At 46.9% G+C, this 15,675-nt stretch overlaps 1 protein-coding gene across 1 annotated transcript in view; it reads left to right on the top strand.

The window, feature by feature from the left end:
• The first annotated feature begins 314 nt into the window (after positions 1-314).
• The window catches only part of RPIA (ribose 5-phosphate isomerase A), a 58,595-nt gene continuing 43,234 nt past the window's right edge, over positions 315-15,675 (top strand). The window contains exons 1-3 of the mRNA XM_054472479.2: positions 315-642; positions 9,354-9,414; positions 10,880-10,935. Of these exons, the coding sequence (XP_054328454.1) occupies positions 358-642; positions 9,354-9,414; positions 10,880-10,935 (402 nt within the window). The 5' untranslated portion in view covers positions 315-357. The remainder of the gene's footprint in view (positions 643-9,353; positions 9,415-10,879; positions 10,936-15,675) is intronic.

The raw sequence follows: 15,675 nt of genomic DNA, 5'->3' as shown, positions 1-15,675 counted from the left end.
GTCTAACACTCCTTTCTCGGATGCATGGGCGAACAGAAATATTCCTGGGCTTCACCTAACCGTGGCCTAAGTACACTTCCCCCGGGTAAGGAGTCACCACACTGATATTCCCGAGACTAATGGTACTTCACAGAGCGAAGTGCCGGAGCCCGTCGCCGGCGATTGCGCGTCCCGTCGCGGAGAGCATTATGGGGTTGGTAGTCCAGGCTGAGGCGCAGATACGGGTCCTCGAAGCCACAGAACTACATTTCCCAGCAAGGCCCGCGCAGCAGGGCACGCAGACTGTGTGCGTAAGCGACCAGATTTCCGGGGGAGCCGGGGGCGGGACTTCAGCGGAGGCCGGAGCGAGGCGTCGGGATGCAGCGCCCTGGGCCCTTCAGCACCCTCTACGGGCGGGTCTTGGCCCCGCTGCCCGGGAGGGCCGGGGGCGCGGCCTCCGGCGGAGGAGGGAACAGCTGGGACCTCCCGGGTTCCCACGTGCGGCTGCCGGGGCGTGCACAGTCCGGGACCCGTGGCGGTGCTGGCAACACAAGCACCAGCTGCGGGGACTCCAACAGCATCTGCCCGGCCCCCTCCACGATGTCCAAGGCCGAGGAGGCCAAGAAGCTGGCGGGCCGCGCGGCTGTGGAGAACCATGTGAGGGTGAGCACCTCTGGACGAGGGGCGCGGGGCGCGGGGCGCATGTCCTTGGCGTGATGGGCTCCTGTTGCGCGTTCTGGGTGCTGCCGGGGCGCGCCTAGCTCCTGGCAGGGCGGGGGCTGAGTGAGAGGGTAGAGGGTGTGTACTTTACCCGAGTTTAGACCCCTCTTTCCTGCTCCTTAAAGACCTTTTAGATGTGGAATCGGTTGGGGGCGAATCTTCTAATACTTGAGCTTTCTAAAGACTCCTTGTCCAGCTGGAACAGTTTGCAAAGTGGAGCCTGGTGCTGTCTGATGTTTGGAATGGGGACTAAAGGCACTTGCCTTGTGGCGTCCTTATCAATAAATGGAAAATGGTGGGCTTTGGGACTGCGGAGAGGTTTTCATTTCTCTTTACTGACCCGGAAGCCGGCGGAGAGTTGGTTTGCTAGTGCTTTGAAATTTCAGTCGAAGGAGGTTCTGGGCTTGGTGCGCGCCGGCCCCTGAGTGTACTCTTGGAGGGAAGGGAAGACCCAGGGCTTCAAACTTCCTTCTTTGCATAGGGCGGGGGTGGACTAAGTCTGGAGGATGCTGGTTTATTTTTTAAGGCAGGGCTGCAGAGATGTTTAGCTGTTATTCAGTCAGGTCGTGGTCCCTACTTGTTTGTTAAGTGGCAGGTGTGGTGCTGTTAGTGGAGTTTTTTTTTTTCTTTTTAAAGTATTTATTGATCATTCTTGGGTGTTTCTCGGAGAGGGGGATGTGGCAGGGTCATAGGATAATAGTGGAGAGAAGGTCAGCAGGTAAACACATGAACAAAGGTTTCTAGTTTTCCTAGGCAGTGTTTGTGTCCCTGGGTACTTGAGATTAGGGAGTGGTGATGACTCTTAAGGAGCATGCTGCCTTCAAGCATCTGTTTAACAAAGCACATCTTGCACCGCCCTTAATCCATTTAACCCTGAGTTGACACAGCACATGTTTCAGAGAGCACAGGACTGGGGGCAAGGCCATAGATCAACAGCATCCCAAGGCAGAAGAATTTCTCCTAGTACAGAAGAAAATGGAGTCTCCTATACCTACTTCTTTCTACACAGACACAGTAACAATCTGATCTCTCTTTCTTTTCCCCAAATTTCCCCCTTTTCTTTTCAACAAAACTTCCATCATCATCATGGCCCGTTCTCGATGGTCGCTGTCTCTTCGGAGCTGTTGGGTACATCTCCCAGATGGGGCGGCTGGGCAGAGGTGCTCCTCACATCCCAGACGATGGGCGGCCGGGCGGAGTCGCTCCTCACATCCCAGACGATGGGCGGCCGGGCAGAGGCGCTCCTCACCTCCCATACGGGGCGGCCGGGCAGAGGCGCTCCTCACCTCCCAGATGGGGCGGCCGGGCAGAGGCGCTCCTCACTTCCCAGACGGAGCGGCCAGGTAGAGGCCCTCCTCGCTTCCCAGACGGGGCAGCCGGGCAGAGGCGCTCCTCACTTCCTCCCAGATGGGGTGGCGGCCGGGCAGAGACGCTCCTCACCTCCCAGACGGGGCGGCCGGGCAGAGGCGCTCCTCACTTCCTCCCAGATGGGGTGGCGGCCGGGCAGAGGGTGGCCGGGCAGAGGCACTCCTCACCTCCTCCCAGACGGGGTGGCGGCTGGGCAGAGGCGCTCCTCATCTCCCAGACGGGGCGGCCAGGCAGAGGCGCTCCTCACTTCCCAGATGGGGCGGCCGGGCAGAGGCGCTCCTCACCTCCCAGATGGGGCGGCCGGGCAGAGGCGCTCCTCACTTCCCAGACGGGCGGCCAGGTAGAGGCGCTCCTCACTTCCCGGACGGGGCAGCCGGGCAGAGGCGCTCCTCACTTCCTCCCAGACGGGGTGGCGGCCGGGCAGAGGCGCTCCTCACCTCCCAGACGGGGCGGCCGGGCAGAGGCGCTCTTCACTTCCCAGACGGGGCGGCCGGGCAGAGGTGCTCCTCACCTCCCAGACGGGGCGGCCGGGTAGAGGCGCTCCTCACTTCCCAGACGGGGCGACCGGGCAGAGGCGCTCCTCACTTCCTCCCAGACGGGGCGGCCGGGCAGAGGTGCTCCTCACTTCCTCCCAGACGGGGCGGCCGGGCAGAGGTGCTCCTCACTTTCTTCCAAACGGGGTGGCGGCCGGGCAGAGGCGCTCCTCACCTCCCAGACGGGGCGGCCGGGCAGAGACGCTCCTCACCTCCCAGACAGGGCGGCCAGGCAGAGACGCTCCTCACCTCCCAGACGGGGCGGCCGGTCAGAGGCGCTCCTCACTTCCCAGATGGGGTGGCAGCCGGTCAGAGGCGCTCCTCACCTCCCAGACGGGGCGGCCGGGTAGAGGCGCTCCTCACTTCCCAGATGGGGTGGCTGGGCCTAGGCGCTCCTCACATCCCAGAGGGAGCGGCCAGGCAGAGGCGCTCCTCACATCCCAGACGATGGGCGGCCAGGCAGAGACGCTCCTCACTTCCTAGATGGGGTGGCGGCCGGGCAGAGGCTGTAATCTTAGAACTTTGGGAGGCCAAGGCAGGCGGCTGGGAGGTGGAGGTTGCAGCGAGCTGAGATCACGCCACTGCACTCCAGCCTGGGCAACATTGAGCATTGAGTGAGCGAGACTCCTTCTGCAATCCCAGCACCTCGGGAGGCTGAGGTGGGCAGATCACTCGAGGCCAGGAGCTGGAGACCAGCCCGGTCAACACGGCGAAACCTGGTCTCCACCAAAAATACAAAAACCAGTCAGGCGTGGCGGTGTGTGCCTGCAATCCCAGGCACTCGGGCCGAGGCAGGAGTATCACAAGAGCCCGAGGTGGAGAGGTTGCAGCGAGCTGAGATCGTGGCAGTACAGTCCAGCCTCGGCAACAGAGGGAGACCGAAGAAAGAAGTAGAGGGAGACCGAGGAGAGAGGGAGGGGGAGGGGGGAGGACGGGGAGGAGGGAGAGGGAGAGGGCTAGTGGAGTTTTTTTAATCCAAGTGGTTTTGCTGTCACCAATCAAGTATCTTAATTATAATAAGGAAGCCAAGTGGAGTATGTCTGCCCTGTGGTGTAGTTTCCTTGGTCTTATTGGCTTTTTATCTCTCATTTCTACTTATTAGAAAGTGGTATTAGAGTCCCTTTTCTTCTCCGATAATAGTTCTTTACATTTGTTAATGCTTTACTCTACAAAATTATTTTGCTTAGATGATGTTGGATGAGCTTCACCACAGCCTGTTTGAGTGGGAGTGGACAATGTGGTAACCTGTGGCTCAGCCAGTTCTGTAGAAGGGGTGTTCCAGTGTGACCTTCTACCCTTTCCACTGCTACCCTGTTCTGGTGTAGCCTGTTGTAAGTCTGATTGGCAATAGGATTTTCTATGGGGATTAACAGAGATAATGTAAAATGTGTTAATTTGACCCTACCTTTGGGATTCGGTGCCTCAGTTGTAAAATTGAGACAATAAGCTGAAATTTCAAAATATCTGCATAAAGTGAATAGCTAATAGATAAATGTAATCCACATGAGAATACAATTAGAAAAGCCCCATATCTAAGTTGTCCTGTTAATGAATTTACATTAATATTTGGTGACACATCTCCCTGACCTTTGTGTTATAGTTATATATTTGATTAAATAAAAGTCTGCAAGCCCTGACCTTAGGCTAGAGCCCCAAAACACTGGATTCTGACCACATCATTTCATGAAGTTAGGTGATTTTGGGGAGATCTACAGTGACCTTTTGGGGGCACCTGTTAAAATCATATATGCCCTTCAGGGTTTGGCTTAAAGGCCATTTCCTCCTTTCAGTTTTTCCTTAGCATCCTAAGGAGAGGAAGATTTCTTTTCCGTGATTCTGTAGCACTTCATGCCTCTTACGTGCTTTATGTTGTATCTCATGTTTTGGTCATCTCTGTGTTCGTTTTTTCCAGCCCCTTAAAGGGTAAGCTCCTGGAGGGTAGTTAACCTTCATTTAGCATTGGTCACAGTGGGGCCTGCCCAGTACGTTTGTTCAATTGTGTGCAGTGTGGACACAAATATGAAAGTGTTGGGGTTACTGGAGGTTCTTTGTGTAGAATCTCTGGGAGTAGGGCTTCCTGTTCCCTAGTCCATTGGAGTTCCAATATGGTGACCACTTCCATGTCTGAGTGGATGGAAAACATGGAGAGTTCTCAGGTGAATCCTTTGTATAGCCACCCTGGACCCAGCTCTGTCTGTTTCTGGGGGTGTAGCCACCCAGGATGGGTCACCATACAGAACTAGGCTCTTCTGAACGTCTGTAGCCTCATCCATTTGTTCTTTTTGGAGCCTGGGCTTTGTTTTTTGAGTGGCTTGGTTGAGGAAGCTGATGGGCAGTGGTTCTAGTTGGTTAGCAGAAGTAGCATTTCCAAAGTTACTCCATTCGACAAGCTGAGTGAAGTTCTGATGTTGCACATACATGTGGTTTAATATTGCCCATTAGAATGGGGCCACTCCTCTAGCAGGACCTGCTTGGCAGTCTTCTGCTGTTGGGCCACCTCATAGGCAGCCTTTGGTCACCTCTGGTTGGCTTTGGCAAGGGCACTGATTCCTGGGCCAGTCATTTGATTCCAAGGCAGCAGGGATCACATGGTTAAAGAGTTTTAGGCCTGACAGGGCCTTGCAATTCCTGGTCTCTTCCAAAAGGCAAAGAAGGAGCCTTATACAGAGCTTGTTTGATTCATCCGAATTCACCTCTTTGCCACTTGCCTGCTGGGGACTGTGAGTGACATGAATCTATGGCTGAACTTGGTAACCAGGAATTTGGTGATTGAATTACTGTAAAGCTAGAGTTCCTAGCTTCAGGTAATATGTGAAGGTCAGGTTAAGTCTATCTAGTGTGATATTTTAAACACACACACACAATGTTTTTATCCATGGCTCTTGGTTCATAACACTCATAGCCCTTGCTACAGTCTTTTGTTATATTTGGGGTGCTTTAGGGCCCAAAGCAGGCCTCAGAAAACAGAATCTCCCTCTCTTACCTTCTCCTGCCCTCCTTCCACTTGCTCCTTTCTCTTCCCCAATGCTTTTCTGTTTTGGAGCTGGCTGTAAAGAAATCCTGTGACCTATGTTGTCTGATTGTACGTCATAAGATACCCATTTCAGAAGGGTTGCTGTTCCATACCCTGGAGGAAGGAATGCTGCAGGTGAAGAAGAATCTGTACAGACAGCCCTTGCAGGGTTTCCCCAGTCAGTCTGCTAGTATTGGATCATGCCCTTTTTGTCCAGTCACATTTCTAGGCCCTTGCAATTCCTGGTCTTTTCCAAGAGCCAATCATACCTATTCGATAAAGTCTCAACAAAAAAAAAAAAAAGAAAAGAAAAAGAAAAGCTCAAGAGGACAGGGTTTGGAAGCTTCTGGAGAGCAGAACAGGTGAAGATCCCTGGAGGATGGTGTGCCTAGAGAGAGCATGGAAGCTCTGTGCTCCTTCTTACGTACCTTTACCTATGCATCTCTTCATCCATATCCTTCATCATAGCCTTTATAATAAACTGGTAAACATGTTTCCCTGAGTTCTGTGAGCCACTCTAGCAAGTTAATCAAATCCAAAGAGAGTGTTGTGGAAACTCCAACTTGAAGCTGTCAAGTCAGAAGTTCTGGAGGCCTGGACTTGCATTTGGTAGGAAGGAGGAGGCAATCTTGGGAGCTGAGCCCTCAACCAGTGGAACCTTATGGTATCTCCAGGTAGAGAGTGTTGAAATTGAATTGGTGGATACCCAGCTGTTGTCTGCTGCAGAGTAGATTGCTTGCTTGGGATAAGGGGAGAAATCCCCATACATTTGGTGACAGAAGTCTTCTGTGTTGATGATTGTTGTGGTGTGAGAGCAGAGGAAAAAGTTTGAGTTTTTCCACACTCAGACATAGGCCTTGATAAGACATTTTCTCATTCCTTGAAGATTTTTATACGTGAGATATTTAGCCATTTTGAATGTTTCTGTACTGTGATGTATCATTTACTTGTCTTGAAGTCCTTGCCTTTGGGGATTGTCCAGGTAGCTAAACAACTTTACTAGACACATTGCCTTCTTGAGAGCATTGGCACAGGTGGAATCCTGACCTAGTGCGAGCCCTGTTCTGACAGCCCAAACCCCTGATGTATTCAGTGCCTTTGGAACTGTGAGCTAGTAAAAGCAGTTTCCACCAGGTCAATAACACAAAAGTTGTTGGATAAAGTCTTCTGTAGGTAGGAGAGGCTATAGAAGCATTTTTAGTATACATGTATGTGGTTGTGGGGACATTAGTATTTGTTTTTTTTTTTTTTTTGGTAACTCTACTTGTTGGTCATTCTTTCTAATCTTTTCTAGTTATAGATGTAGTCAGACTTTGAGAAGGACCATATCTAATGTGAGGCCTAGGGGCTGACTTTAAGTATTCCTATGGCCTTTGTCCTGTGGGGAATGAAGGATTTTAGTTGTGGCCCTGCTTGTCCTGAGGGCCCTTCAGGACTTGTCTTCTTCCTAAAAAGAAGGTTTTACTATGGGCTTTCCTTTGTCAAATAAATTAATTGTTAATCAGTTGTTGGAAATCTTAAGAAATTTGAAATAGATTGATGTTTCAGCAAATTGAACTTCCTGAAGTTGCTTATTCGGTTGAAATGGCTCATCCTGTAATCCCAGCACTTTGGGAGGCAGAGGTGAGACGATCACTTGAGGCCAGGAGTTTGAGATTAGCCTGGTTGACAGAGTGAGACTTTGTCTTTTAAAAGAATTAAAAAATTAGCTGGGCATGGTGGCATGTTCCTGTAGTACTAGCTATGTGGGAAGCTGAGGCAGTAGGATTGTATGAGCCCAGGAGTTTGAAGATGAGTTTGTATGTGTGTGTGTGTGGGGGGGCATTGATATTGTTTATATATATTATAAATATATATACAAGATATATTATATATCTTGTATATATATTTAAAACAGGTAAAATCACACATATGTAAAGTGAATATATGTCAAAGATTTTATTTAACTCACTAAATTAATGAGGGAACTGGAAAAGTTATTAGAACCTATTCATAGGTGTCTTAGTCCATTTTGTGCTGCTATAATAGAATACCTGAGAATGAGTAATTTATAATGAACAGAAATGTTTTGGCTTATACTTCTGGAGGCTACAAAGTCCAATATCAAGGCGCTGGCATCTGGGGAGAGAGACAGATGTTGAAGTGCTATGGGTGGGCACCAATCCTACCCATGAGGGTGGAGCCCTCTGACTTAATCTCCTCTTAAAGGTCCCACTTCTTAATATTGTTATAATGGCAATTAAATTTCAACATGAGTTTTGGTGGAGATGTTCAAAGCATAACAGGAGAAGTCAACCGTAAGCTCATATGTAGTAAAAAAATCTTAAAATGAATTTAGAAGATCTGTTAATAATTGTATCTCACAGAACACTATTAATTTGCATTTATATGAACAAAAATTACTTGCTTTGTTAACAGTTTCCTGCAAGTTAAAGTGTATCTCTATACAGTTGTCATATATCTTAAAGACAAAGGCACATACCTACTTAGAGTCAGACAATACAAGCAGGTTCCAGCATCCCTTTGGAAGGATATCCAGTAGTCTCTTTTGCTCACTTCAAAGTCTTAAGTTTTTCCTTACAATATTGAACTCATCTATAAAGTGGGAATAGTGTGTCTGTAGGTCATAAGTGATTGTTGTGAGATTTGGCTTTATATTAACATTTATAAGTCTTCTTGGTAGGTGCTTAATAAATGGTAGCTGTTGCTTTGGTGTTCACTTGGCTTTGCCTTGCAACGGCAGGAGATAGATGTCAGGAAGTTGCTTAGGCACTGAGCTCCATATTAGTTCCTGACTGTTAGTACCCTGGCCTCGTTTTGCTCTTTGTGGTCTAGTAGACTCAGCTGAGCTTTTACTCTGTTTTTGGTCTGCTTGTAGGTACCTTCTTTGTTTCTTAAGGTGGTAGGCTCAGTATTGTGATGTCTGCTTGTACTTTGTACTCAGGAAGTGCTCTGCATTTATTATGATCCTTTCTATTGCAGATGAAGACTATTTTTCATGTTCTTAACTAAGCCTTTGCCCTCTTCCCATTTTCTCTGAGGAAGGCTCATGCAAAATGAGCACCCCTTGGTGTCACCTAGACAGATGCTGACATACTTTATTATTTTGAGGTTACTTCAGGCCCTCCCTTTATCTGCTGACTTTGGGAGAGCTCTAGATGGTGGGCCTGATGTGTCTTGTGGTGCTACCAACTTGAAGGTGCCTGTGGAAGACACTGAAGCCAGAAGCCTTAGCTTTCCTCCCTTACCCAGGCTCCAGGCTCTATTGTTTTTTCTTAGGTGTTTTTCTAATTGCCTCCCTGTGGTTGGCCAGGAATCTTTTTCTTTTCTTTCTTCTTCTTCTTTCTTTTTTTTTTTTAAACACACTGTTGCTGGCTTGAAATGTCAGGAATCTTTAAGTGTTTATATGCAAGCTGTTTCTGTGAGGGTGAAGCAAGTTGCTATTCAGTTGCAAGTAATTGCACCAATTATTTGGTAGAATGTAGGGAGGAAGTGGTGGTGTTGACAGTGTCAGAAATGAAGGGAGGAGGGCCTTGTTGAACATTTGTCCAGCATGCATTGGCTAAAGTACAGCATTGAGGTTCAGTGTTTATGTTCCTATAAAATAGGCACAGTACCTGTCTTGCACCTGTGTTGGTGAATTGCTGTTCATAATAATTTTATAACTTTAGAAAGTGGGCTGACAAAGGAGTAAAATATGGTATTAATAAGTTTTCTTTTTTCTTCCCCCTTTTTGGCAGAATAACCAAGTGCTGGGAATTGGAAGTGGTTCTACAATTGTCCATGCTGTGCAGCGAATAGGTATGCTCTCTCACTGTCTACTGGATGTTTTGTGTGTGATGATGGGGTAGGGAGGTAGAGGAGAGGGAGGAAGTGGTGCACAGGTTTAGCATTGCCCTTTTGGCTTCAGCAGTACAGAGCTGGAGAGAGGGACTACCTGAGGTCAGTTGAGCATTTCTGCTCTTTTGTGGAGAGAGGAAATCTTGGGCCTCTTCATCCAACTTTGAAGGACACCCTTGCCTTTGTTTACTCTGCTCAGCTGGAGGGGAGGAGCTGACTTAGCTTGAGGTCCCAATATAATTTTAATCATGTTGATGGCATTCTACCATTGAGTTCTTTGCATGATCTCAGACTTCCTCAGGCAGATAATTGAGGCCACAGTGGGTTTGCCCTGTCCATGACCCTGGAGTGGATGTGGGACTCCTGCCATTGATGGCTGGTTCCTGTAGGTGCTCATTTCACACTGATTAGAGTGTCTCTATGCTTAGGAAAGGCTCAGGAATTATCAGCCCCTATGGCTGCTCAACAGGTTTTACTGCCCTGCTCTTTGTTTGTAAGAACAAAGCCCAGAGGAGAGGCCTGCCTGAATGCTGAATTCTTCTAGGTGCCAAGGGGCAGAGCCCAGGAGGTAAAGTCCAGGAACACTTTGTTATCAAGGAGTAGTTTTAGTGCTGGTGTGATGGCTTCTGGAAGCCTTCTCATTGGCCAAATAGGAGCTTTTGTGTTATATACCTTTCAATCTTAACCAAGTATCTGGAGAATACTTTCAGGGCACAGGAGTTACTATGGATTTTATAATAGTGGCACCCAAACCTCCCAAGATGCACTCAGTGATTAAAAAGACTTGAAATTTTAATATGAGTTTTTTCCGAAGTCTTTTTTTTTTTTTTTTAAATCAAACTTTCCTGAAAGGTACAAATCCAAATTGAAAAAATAAATCTCCTTTAGCCACTCTCTGGGGCCTACAAATAAGTATATTTTTTACTAAAATGCAAAAGTAAAGTTCTGGCTTTTTCCTAGAACAGGCAATATAGGGGAGTTAAGACTGTGTGGCTACATAGCCTGGGATCATGTCCCAGCTGTGCCCCTTATTAGCGGTGTAACTACCGAGTTATGTTACCTCTCTGAACCTCAGTTGCCTTATTTGCAAAATGCGGAAAATAATTTAATTTACCTTTTGGGTTGTTAGGATTAAGAGTTCGTATATACGAAGTTCTTAGAATGTTGTCAGGCACATAACAATGGCAAACACTGTCACTGCTTTCTGTGGTCAGTACTTACCTCTCCAGGCTTTCTTGTGTCCCTGTCTTCTGATGTGTGAGGTGCAGTCACCAGCTTTCCCACCAAGGAGGGGGACACAGGATGAAAGGCAGCTGTCTTTGGGAAATAGACCTTCCCTTGTCTGTTGGATTTGAGCAAACACATGTGACAAGAAAAATAAAGTAAGGAGAGTGAAAAACTGCCAATATGGCTTTTGTTTCCACAGCTGAAAGGGTGAAGCAAGAGAATCTGAACCTCGTCTGTATTCCCACTTCCTTCCAGGTATGTCCTGCTTTCCATCTGCATCGTGACAGCTTCTGCTGTATCTTCTGGTTCCCTAGGGTTGTGGACCTATGGCCTTGTCTTGTACCTCAAGGTTGTTCTAGGTCGGAGAGTCCAGGAATAGGAGAGTTTATTGACCAAGGATTCCTTCTTGGAATTGTAGTTTTAGGTGCATTTGTTTAATCACTCGGTGAATATTTCAGTGCATGTTGAGTTTAGGCACTACGGAGTATGCAGAGATGGCCAGGTAGTCTCTCTCCTCAACGAATATTATTCCTATTTATAGGTGAAAAAAATCAGGCTAAGCTAGGTGTGGTGGCTCATGCCTATAATCCCAAGTACTTTGGGAGGCCAAGGTAGGCAGATCACTTGAGCACAGGAGTTCAAGACCAGCCTGGGCAGTATGGTGAAAGCCTGCCTCTACAAAAAATACAAAAATTAGCTGGGTGTGGTGGCTTGTACGTGTAGTTCCAACTATGTGGGAGGCTGAGGCGGGAGGATCTCCCTTGAGCCGAGGAGGTCCAGGCTGCAGTGAGCTGTGATTGTGCCAGTGCACTCCAGCCTGGGCGACAGAGTGAGACCCTGTCTCAAGAAAAAAAAAATCAGGCTAAAAGGAATTAAGCAATGTGTCAGTAATGCAAGTACACCATAAAATAGTAGGAGCTGATGGAGGAAACAGTGGAGCCAGTTAAATATAGGGAGAGATAAGGAAAGAGAGGTTTTGGGAAGTGGAAGGGAAGACAGTTGCTCAGATGGAGCCAACTCTCATCCCTCATCTGGCCATTGCAGGGAGGAGTATGTGTATAATCTCTCGCTGGATTAGTCAAGATGATACTATGCACTGGGGTAGGAGGTGAGATTTATGAGTGACTGATGCTCCTGGGACTTTATGGACTTAGGCTTGGATAGCTGGGTTTCTTAGGAAACCCTCCCAATCCTGGAGGCACAGAATGCTGGCAGCATGCAACCAGCTCTGGTGAAGGGAGAGAGGTTAAGCTTCCTTCTAAACCAGACTGGCCTCAGCTTAACAGTAGGGTGTAAGGCAGAGATTCCAGGTAGACAGGTTAGGGAGTTGGATAGTGCATACTGTTGGAGCTTCCTTGTTGTTAAGTCTCTTGGAGACCTTAAACAAAGTGGATGGCCACCCAGGGGACTGAAGGCAATATCTTAAGTGTTTTATATTGCTTTTTTTTTTTTTTTTTTTTTTTTTTTAAATCCTGCTTTCTTGAGGAGATGCTTTTAAAGCCTCAGTGGCTTGTGGTGGATTTTCTTAGTCTTTTGAAAAGCTAAGTATCTAATTTTTCCAACTGACTTGATCATGAAGTATTTTTATTTCTTAGTTAATAAATTACATTGGTGCTTATTTTTAAAGTTAGATATGCACGTGGATTGAAGAAACAAATAATTCAAGTCTTTTTATTTAAAAGAAAAAAAAGCACACTACCCTCACTTTCCCCTAGATGACCACTACCTAGAAAGCACACTCTTCTCACCTCCCACCCCTGACCTCCACTATTTCTTGCTCTTTACATGGACATACTTTTAGCTCTTTTAGGTGATTGGATATTTGCTCCAGTATTTTGAAACTACATGCTTTTCTTGCTGTTTTTAAATTTTTCTGAACTAGGTTGACCCAAAAGGTTAAAATAACAGCCACTATAGATTTAAGTCAAAGTTAATTTTATTCTGAGCTAAGTTTGAGGACTATAGATCAGGGACACAGACTCAGAGCAAACCGGGAGCATGTCCCTTTCTGTTGTAATTCAGTAGGTCAGAATTAGAGGAAAGAGTGTGTTGAATAAAACAGACAATAGAGGACCACCCTTACATACATTCTGTGGCTGTAGTTCAAATTGATGAGCTAACATATTTTGGCTGGAGTTTTATTCTTTTGGTAACATTTTTGCAGTATTTATAATATTTGTAACGTAGGAATATTAGAAAGATAATCAACAATATGATGAGCAACTTAGAGGTCCACTGAGGTAAAGACAATGAAGTAAAGAAACAATTATCATAGAAAAGAATCTTGAACATAGATTTTGATAGTCTGTGACTAATTAGATAAATTTCCTCCCTTTGTATTTGTACTTTATGATATCTTTGCATTTACAACTGTAATTAGCTGATGATTTATAATGTCTAATTGCTTGTCCATTTTCTGCTGGGAGTACAATTTGAGGAGGGTTGAGTTCCAATTTTCTAATTTTCATTATCATAAGTATTACTTCATCATAAAAGTAACTTTCCTGTTAACCCAGTGTTGTACCAGATGGCAGTATAATTTAAATCAAATGTTGTCTGGTTGCAAGTAAGATCTAAAACAGCTACAGTCTCATTTTTCCTCCCTTTCTAATGCAAGCATCCTTTTCCTATTGTATTAGTCCATTTTCATGCTGCTGATAAAGACATACCTGAGACTGGGCAATTTACAAAAGAATGAGGTTTAATTGGACTTACAGTTCCACATGGCTGGGGAAGCTTCACAATCATGGCAGAAGGCAAGGAGGAACAAGTCTTGTTTTACTTGGATGGCAGCAGACAAAAAGAGAATGAGGAAGACACAAAAGCGGAAACCCTGATAAAACCATCAGATCTCGTGAGACTTAATCACTACTATGAGAACAGTGTGGAGGAAACCACGCTCATGATTCAATTATCTCCCACCAGGTCACTCCCACAACACATGGGAATTATGGAAGTACAATTCAAGATGAGCTTTGGGTGGGGACAGAATGCTGGCAGCTTGCAACCAGCTGTGGCGCCTGCCAAATCTCATGTCCTCCCATTTCAAAACCAATCATGCCTTCCCAGTAGTCCCCAAAGTCTTAGCTCATTTCAGCATTAACTCAAAAGTCCACAGTCCAAAGTCTCATCTGAGACAAGGCAAGTCCCTTCTGCTTATAAGCCTATAAAATCAAAAGCAAGCTAGTTATTTCCCAGATACATTGGGGGTACAGGTATTGGGTGAATACACTCATTCCAGATGGGAGAAATTGGCCAAAACACAGGGGCTGCAGGTCCCATGCAAGTCTGAAATCCAGGATGGGCAGTCAAATCTTAAAGCACCAAAATGATCTGCTTTGTCTCCATGTCTCACATCCAGGTCATGCTGATGCTAGAGGTGGGTGCCCATGGTCCTGGGCAGCTCCCTTCCTGTAGCTTTGCAGGGCACAGCCTCCCTCCTGGCTGTTTTCATGGGCTGGCATTGAGTGTCTGCAGCTTTTCCAGGTGCATGGTGCAAGCTGTCAGTGGATCTACCATTCTGGGGTCTGGAGGATGGTGGCCCTTTTCTCACAGCTCCACTAGGCGGTGCCCTAGTAGAGACTCTGTACAGGGGCTCCAACCCCACATTTTCCATCTGCACTGCCCTAGCAGTTCTCCATGAGAGCCCCACTTCTGCAGCAAACTTCTGCCTGGGCATCCAGGTGTTTCCATACATCTTCTGAAATCTAGGCAGAGGTTCCCAAACCTCAATTCTTGACTTCGTGCTCCCAGGCTCAACACCACATGGAAGCTGCCAAGGCTTGGGGCTTGCACCATCTGAAGCTACGGCCCGAGCTCTGCATTGGCCCCTTTCAGGCAGTGGTGGAGTGGCTAGGAGCAGGGCATCAAGTCCCTAGGCTGCACACAGCTCGGGGACCCTGGGCCTGGCCCACAAAACCACTTTTTTCTCCTAGGCCTCTGGGCGTGTGATGGGAGGGGCTTCCGTGAAGACCTGACATGCCCTGGTGACATTTTCCCCGCTGTCTTGGGGATTAACATTTGGCTCTTCCTTACTTATTCAGATGTCCTCAGCTGGCTTGAATTTCTCCTCAGAAAATGGGATTTTCTTTTCTATCGCATTCCGGCTGCAAATTTTTCAAACTTTTATATTCTGTTTTCCTTTTAAAACTGAATGCTTTTAACAGCACCCAAGTCACCTCTTGAATGCTTTGCTGCTTAGAAATTTCTTCTGCCAGATATCTTAAATCATCTCTCTCAAGGTCAAAGTTCCACAAATCTCTGGGGCAGGGGCAAAATGCTGCCAGTCTCTTTGCTACAATAACGAGTCACCTTTGCTCCACTTCCTAGCAAGTTTTTCATCTCCATCTGGACCTTATTGTCCATATCGCTATCAGCATTTTGGGCAAGGCCATTCAACAAGTCTCCAAACTTTCCCACATTTTTCTGTCTTCTGAGCCCTCCAAACTGTTCCAACCTCTGCCTGTTACCCAGTTCCAAAGTCACTTCCATATTTTCGGATATCTTCTCAGCAGCGCCTCACTCTGCTGGTAACAATGTACTGTATTAGTCTGTTTTCACGCAGCTGATAAAGACATACCTGAGACTGGGCAATTTACAAAAGAAAGAGGTTTAATTGGACTTGCAGTTCCATGTGGCTGGGGAAGCCTCACAATCATGGCGGAAGGCAGGGAGGAGCAAGTCCCATCTTACATGGATGGCAGCAAGCAGAGAATGAAGAAGACGCAAAAGCAGAAACCCCTGATAAAACCATCAGATCTCATGAGACTTATTCACTACCATGAGAAGAGTATGGAGGAAACTGCCCTCATGATTCAATTGTCTCCCACCAGGTTCCTCCCACAACACATGGGAATTACGGGAGTGCAATTCAAGATGAGATTTGGGTGGGGACACAGAGCTAAACCATATCACCTCTATACCATATATTATATTGAGCAGGGTATAGAAATTAAGGGTCATCTCTCTCACCACTCCCGTTCAACATAATATTGG

Source organism: Pongo pygmaeus, chromosome 12, assembly GCF_028885625.2.
Source record: "Pongo pygmaeus isolate AG05252 chromosome 12, NHGRI_mPonPyg2-v2.0_pri, whole genome shotgun sequence".
Taxonomy (NCBI): Eukaryota; Metazoa; Chordata; class Mammalia; order Primates; family Hominidae; genus Pongo; species Pongo pygmaeus.
Note: the sequence above shows the minus strand (reverse complement) of the source record. Positions and strands in the feature narration are given on the sequence as shown.